The 6776-nt window shown below is 42.2% G+C and overlaps 1 protein-coding gene across 7 annotated transcripts in view; it reads left to right on the forward strand.

Annotated features, from left to right (window-relative positions):
- Positions 1 to 5796, forward strand: part of LOC140342886 (disks large homolog 3-like) — a 185534-nt gene extending 179738 nt beyond the window's left edge. For all 7 annotated transcript variants that reach the window (XM_072429262.1, XM_072429260.1, XM_072429258.1 and 4 more), the window contains one exon: positions 4166 to 5796. In XM_072429262.1, coding sequence (XP_072285363.1) covers positions 4166 to 4272 — 107 coding nt within the window. In that variant the 3' untranslated portion in view covers positions 4273 to 5796. The remainder of the gene's footprint in view (positions 1 to 4165) is intronic.
- Positions 5797 to 6776: the final 980 nt, after the last annotated feature.

Genomic DNA, 6776 nt, shown 5'->3' on the forward strand with positions numbered 1-6776 from the left:
CAAACTCTATATCATTTATAAATATGTTAAACAGTAAAGGTCCCAACACTGAACCCTGGGGTACACCACTAATAACCTTAGACCATTCAGAGTATGAATCATTAATTACAACTCTCTGGATGCAGTATTTAAGCCAGTTCTCTATCCATTTACAGATTGACTTTTCTAAACCAATCAACCCTAACTTGCATATTAACCGTCTGTGGGGTACAGTGTCAAATGCTTTAGCAAAGTCCAAGTACACCATATTAACTGCTACTCCACTGTCTACCTGTTTACTTACTTCCTCAAAAAAAGAGTAAATTTGTTTGACAACTTTGTTTTTTTCTTAGAGCCATGCTGACTACCACTTATAATATTATTTTCTAGCAAAAACTTCCCTATGTGGTTCTTTATCAAACTCTCTAGGACTTTTCCAAACATGGAGGTTAAAATAACCTGTCTGTAGTTACCTAGTAATGACTTTGCTCCCTTTTTGAAGATAGGAACCACAATGGCCTGACGCCAATCCATCGGTACCATGCCAGTGACCAAAGAGTCTCTAAAAATTAGAAATAATGGCTTTGAAATAACCAAGCTCAGCTCTTAGACGACACGTGGATATACCGGTAATCCATCAGGTTTTGGTGCTTTGTCAACCTTAATTTTGCCCAACTGTTTCTCAATCATATAAATTTTGAGCCATTGTGACTCATTTAGGGCAGTGACATTGCTATTATGAATTTGGACTTTGGAGATCTGCCAGTTTCCTTTGTGTATACAGAGCTAAAAAAAGTGTTTAGTAAATCTGCGTTTTCTTTATCCCAATTTACCAACCCAGAGACATGCTTTAAGGGGCCTGCATGCTCAGATCTGATCGTTTTGCTAATAATAAATTTAAAAAAAAAATTGAGGTTTGCCTTACTTTCCTTTGCAATCTGTCTTTCATTTTGAAGTTTTGCACATTTTATCTCCTTTTGACATCTTTTGTTTATATTCTTTATAGTTTTCAAAGAATGAAGATGATCCTTCATTTTTATATTTTTGGAATGCCCTTTTATTGTTCCTTATGGCTTTAACATCAGCTGTGAGCCACATAGGTTTTAATTTTAGCCTCCTAAACGTATTACCCATTGGAATATAATTTTCAGTGTGCTTTTGTAGAACAGACTTGAAACATTCCCATTTCTTTTCTGTCTTCTTTGAGGACAATATTGTCTCCCAGTCCAAGTCACAGAGAGCTGCCCTTAATAATGGAAAATTTGCTCTTTAAATTACATTTTTTTATCTTTCCTGTTTTTGCTTCCTGTTTACAACTGACATTAAATGAAATCTTATTTCTTATTATATTATGGTCATTGTTACCCAGATTTTCTTTTATGTGCACGTTTATTATAATAATTCTATAAAATTTGTTCGTAAAGCCATCCGGGCCTGGAGCCTTGCCGTTAGACATGGCTGAAATAGCATGGGTCGCCTCTGTGTCCGTGATGGCAGCGTTAGGCTGATCCATCTGTTCTCTCTCTAGCACTGGTAAGGGTATAGTGTCAAAGAGTATGCTGTCAGCTCTGACCCTCGGCAGTGAATAAAGCAGTAAATGTAGGTTTGTATTTGGGGGGGGGGGGGGCGAACTAGGCTTTCCCCAGCCCCCCCCAGGTGTGTTGTCATGTAGCAAGAGTAGTATCTGGGCATAGTCAGAGATGACCATGGGTAAGATCTTGGTTATTTCATTCCTCTGCAGCAGGGAATCCACGCAGAACAGATAGTCGATTCCGGGATTGAGAGAGATGAGCGTGTGAAGTTATACTGCTTTTCCATTGGGTAGCGTTGGCGCCAGGCATCATCCAAACACGTAGCTTCAACAAAAGTACATGTGTACTTTTGTGTGCTCCTGTCCCCCCACATCCCCCCTTGTGGAGGATCTGCCAGGGGAGAAGAATTTGGATCTGTCCTCAATCTTATGCATTACAGAATTGAAATCCCCTTCCTTGATCATGTTTGGTAAGGAGTCCTGGACTATCCACTTTGCTGCTCTCACAAAGAAGGGTTCTGAGGGTGAATTTGGGGCATACACATTGACTATTGACCTTAACAAATCTACCTTCTTCGTCACTGTGTACCCCCAGCACCTCATACTGCAGGTGTCTATATGAGTATTAGAACCCCTGCTTTCTTTCCCATGGCAGGATAACTCAGGACATCCCCCACCCACAATCGGAAATCGTTTTTGTTAAAGTAGTGCTATATCAGCCCGGAGGTGCTTTGGATGCCTGAGCCACTGCCATGTGTTTATTTGTCTTTGTGTCTATTAACGTTCCAGGATACTATATGCATTAAAGATACAGTAGGTTAGGAGCATCCGAGAGGGCCCATAGCCAAGGGGAAAAGATGTATGGCGTGTCTTCCTGTATTTGCCCGGTGATAGAGCATGGGGAACCATGGGATAGAAAGACCATAGAGTAGAACACAGCGGTAGAATGTAGTGTCCAAGCATGGTGAACGAGATCCCGTGACTACTTGGGTAGAAACATAAATAAAGATAAAATTGTAAGCCAAACAAACAAAGGTGAGGGTGGTGGTAACCACATGTCTTCAAGTAGGGGTCCTCCTTTTTTACTTATGGGGATCATCAAGTAATAATGAACATTTTGTGGGTTCACACCCGGAGGGTAATGAAGATGTATTGTCACAGTGGTATCCGTAAGATCCGATTCCAAACGCACGGCTATATTGATTGTAGGTGATTTAAGTGATGTTAATCACTTCCTCCTTAGGAGGGTTTCATCCCTTGCAGGGATAAAACATGTTTGTTTTCCATGTTGCTTTTGCTTTAGGCTCTGTGGGCAGAGATTATGAACAATTGGTATACGAGCGCTGTGAGGTCACAGAACCCGAAGCGGAGGCTTGTTCAGAGTCGATAGGGTCATCATCTCGATTTGCTGTAGTCATCTGGTCACGCACGAACTCTCAGTTGCTTGTGCTGACGTAAGAGTGGTGTTCCCCTGCTGGGTCAAACAGGTGTAGAGTTGCAAGGTAGGCCAGGGTGAACCGTATTCTACGGAGATAGAATTGGGAGCAGAGGGTCTGAAACTGTTTCTGTTTGCGGGAGACTTCTACTTATATCTAAGGTGGCGCCCTCTAGTGTCTGGTTACGTTTGGCCTGCAATGTCTGTAGTATGGCATTTGCATAGTCTAGGAATTTTACAATCACAGGACAAGGCACATTGCCCCAGGTTCTGCTGGGCAGACACAAATTATTTCCAGTGTTTCAGGGAGCATAGCAGATTTCCAGGAGTCGTCCTGATTTAACGCTTTCAGGTAGGCCAATGATACTCAAACTGTTTCGTCGGGATCTATTTTCTAAGTCATCCAGTTTGTCGATTAAGCTGCCAACTCACTTTTCCATTGTTGCAATATGGGTCTTAGCTTGATTGATGTCATCCCCGGTAGAGGAGATCCTGTCCACTGCAGTGTCTAGCCTGTGGGCATGGTCTCGGATTTCATGCTGGAAGGATTGAATTCCTTTCCCTATGGCTCCCTGCAGTGTGGGTTTCAGTAGGATCGCTACTGCGTCTGCTATAAGGGCAAAGTCAGAGGTAGGTCTGACGTTATCTGATACTTGCCTGGGTGGAGATGTGTGGATGGCTCCGACTGTGAGACGTCGTCAGCCATCTTGGATTTCTGTACACTGGTTTTATCCCATTGCTTTCTTGGGGGTTGATGAGCCTTCTCCTGATGCTCAGGCACTAGACTGTAGGGAGCTTCCACAGCAAGGTGGCAGTGCACTATATGGTAGCGAAATTGTGATTTCCCTCCGAGGGGACAGGAGCCTCCAGGCACCGTTACTTTCCCATAAGGGCCCCAGAAGCGGAAATCCGACTCTTCATTTTTAAGGTTGGCTTTGGTATCTGCTTGATCTACTCCTGATCTCGGTGAAGAGGCTTTTTACAACAGACAAGTGAGAACTACACCACAACCTTAATCATATGCAGTATTTCTACAAAAAATCAGGCTGGGGAGGGAGTGTTAGCTGACTTTGCTACATTGTCAGAAAGTAAGTACTTTAGTAAAGTGAGAAATTTCGGTCCTGGACAGGGAGGCTGTACAACTGCAAAACTGAAGGGAAGGCCAGAGGGCATAATTAATCAACATTTTATTTATTGCAATGTCTTTTTCTCCCTTGCAGCCATTGTTCAGGACGAGTCGTTGGAAGGAATTTATAACAAGATCAAGCAGATAATTGAAGATCATTCTGGGCATCATATCTGGGTACCGTCCCCTGAAAAACTCTAAACTATCTTTTGGACAGCTAAATCCTCAATGACCCACCACTACTCTCTGCCAGAGATATGGAGTACGGGGTTCTATGTGCATTTGTCATCAAAACACAGGAGACTGTCCCCCACCCTGGGAAGACCCCCCAGACTTTTTTTTTTTAACTTGCGTATAGGTATACTGGCCCTTTTCAGTAAATATTGTGCGGCCATCAAAGAATCCCCGCCCTAGTACCAGGTGGGCAACAAAAAAACAAGACTTTGATAACAAAATGCAAAAAAACAAAAAAGGGAAAGTGCAGATGAGACCACATGCTGACTTCAAACCAACCTACCCTTCATCTATACCTTTACCCCTTACTGTCTTAGAAAAAGTCATATTTATAGACATATAGTGTGTGTGTGTGTGTGTGTGTCCCTGCTATTCTGTTTGTAACATTTTTTTTTTCTTTCTTTCTGTGCTGGGCGGAGTTTCAGGCTCCTCTCTGTTATTCAATGGCCTACCCATCGTGGCTGCAATTGCTTGCTCTATGTACATGGTACATTGTCTGTATGGAGAGTGTAGAATGGGTCGTCTGGCTGTATTTTTAGCAGCTAGTCAAGCTGTGAAGTTTCTTCAATTTTTTTCTTTTAACTGACAAGGGAAAGAAATATTTTTTAATTCATATCCCCAGTAACTGAGGGACGGGCACAGGTTTCTGACTGATCTTCCTCTTGTGTGTCTGCATGACTTTCTTCTTATGTGTTTATTTTTTAAGGCTGTGATGTGTTGTTTTTCCACCCAACGGGTATAAAATATTTCTTTTTTTCAGTTCCATTAGAATATAGTTTTTTATTTAAGATGGCAATCCTGCCAATTTGAGTAGGCCTGAATCCCTGTGAGTCTGGAGAGGACGGAAGGACTTGGTCCTATGGAATATTTGAATATTATGAAGTATTTTTTGCAGAGATGACTCTCCAACCCCCACTACATAACAAAATTGAAATATTTGTAACATTAGGAGCTCTGCCACAGACTCGAGGATTTAGTAAACACTGACACTGAGGTTATTGTCCAGAGTTGGAGCTGCTGGTGCGCAGTAGACCAGCCGCCTCTTCTGGTTTGTCCTTTGCAGTCAGGTGGTCAAAGCATGAGGGTCATCAACTTTTTAGGGCTTTATAGTTTTCTTTTGTGCTTTTCAATTGTGCTGAATTACTTGTGATGACAAGAATAAATGTAAGTTGAAGCTTGAGGAGGGGGATACTCACTGAATTTCAGGCGGGAGGGGGTGCGCTTTGTTCTATTTAGTTGCTATTAAAGGCGAATGGGCGTAGCTTGGGGGGGTGGGGGGCTGGTAAAATGTAACAGGGTTTTTAATGGCTGGGTGGCATATAACAGTGTGTGATTATACAACTTTTTATATATGTATATCATCGTCCTTGCCTCTCCCCTCCCAATTGTAATTTACAGCACAGCTGAAAAATAAAAAGGAATTTGATTGTTTAAAGAGAAACTGGTGAACCCAAGAGGCAGATATATTTTTAATAAACGAAGTTGCAATGATTTGATTCCTTTTTATCTTGATATGTCGTCTTCTGAATGTCAATGGTTTTGGAGAAAATGAAAGGAAAGCGGCAAAAACGTTTTTAGTTGTGTTAGATGTTTGCTGCAACATCCACAGAAAGCCACAACATGACTGCTCCAAAATCTCCAGCGAATGTAGTGATGGCTGCCCATCAGTTCTGCCCCCTTTATAGAACTGGTTTGTCTAAAAATAAAGATCTGTGCTTGCCCCTGTTATGGTGTGATCGCTTGCTGTAGCCTGATCACCTATCTCCGCTGGAAGTCCACCCCAGCATCAACTAAACTTTCTGTAAAATAACTTTATAAGGTTAGTGTTGAACATTCCTCCTTGTAGGAGGTCCCCGCTTGTTAATCTCAGCATCATGCTGAACATTCTGCCCTGACCCCGTTCACGCCGTTAATGTATGTGGAGGTTACAGCTTGCTGCAGGGTGTGGATGTACATGTCAGCCCTGTTCCTCTGTAAGTTCCATTGGAGGTTATAAAAACGGGCCAATATAATCTCAAAATAGGCGATCACTCCCTTGGGGTGGAATGACCAACAAGCTCATATAATTGTGTAATAGCTAGGGGTCCACACAGGTCCAGGCTAGGGGGTGGATAGAGAAGGGATCTGCATATCTACCAGTTAAAACAATATATATATATTTAGGTATTCCTCGTTTTAGGACAGTAGTATCCACTATGCATCCAAAATTAAAGATTTCCTGTGCAAATCTATCAAAATAAAAATCTCCCACCTGCATGCAGAGGTAATAGATTACCACAGGGTGGGCGGCAGCAAGGGTTTTCAGATATTTATGTTGCCACCTCTATGATGGAAGAAAAATGTTTTTATATATTGCATAAAGATTAAATTCTGCAGCTTGTGCTATTAAAATGCTCACGGGGAGCACAAGGGGTGTGAATGACAGGAGGAGGAAGAGGGGCTTCAGCGCTGCCTTTTCCATCCTACTGGAA

This window comes from Pyxicephalus adspersus, chromosome W (assembly GCF_032062135.1).
Source record: "Pyxicephalus adspersus chromosome W, UCB_Pads_2.0, whole genome shotgun sequence".
Classification (NCBI taxonomy): domain Eukaryota; kingdom Metazoa; phylum Chordata; class Amphibia; order Anura; family Pyxicephalidae; genus Pyxicephalus; species Pyxicephalus adspersus.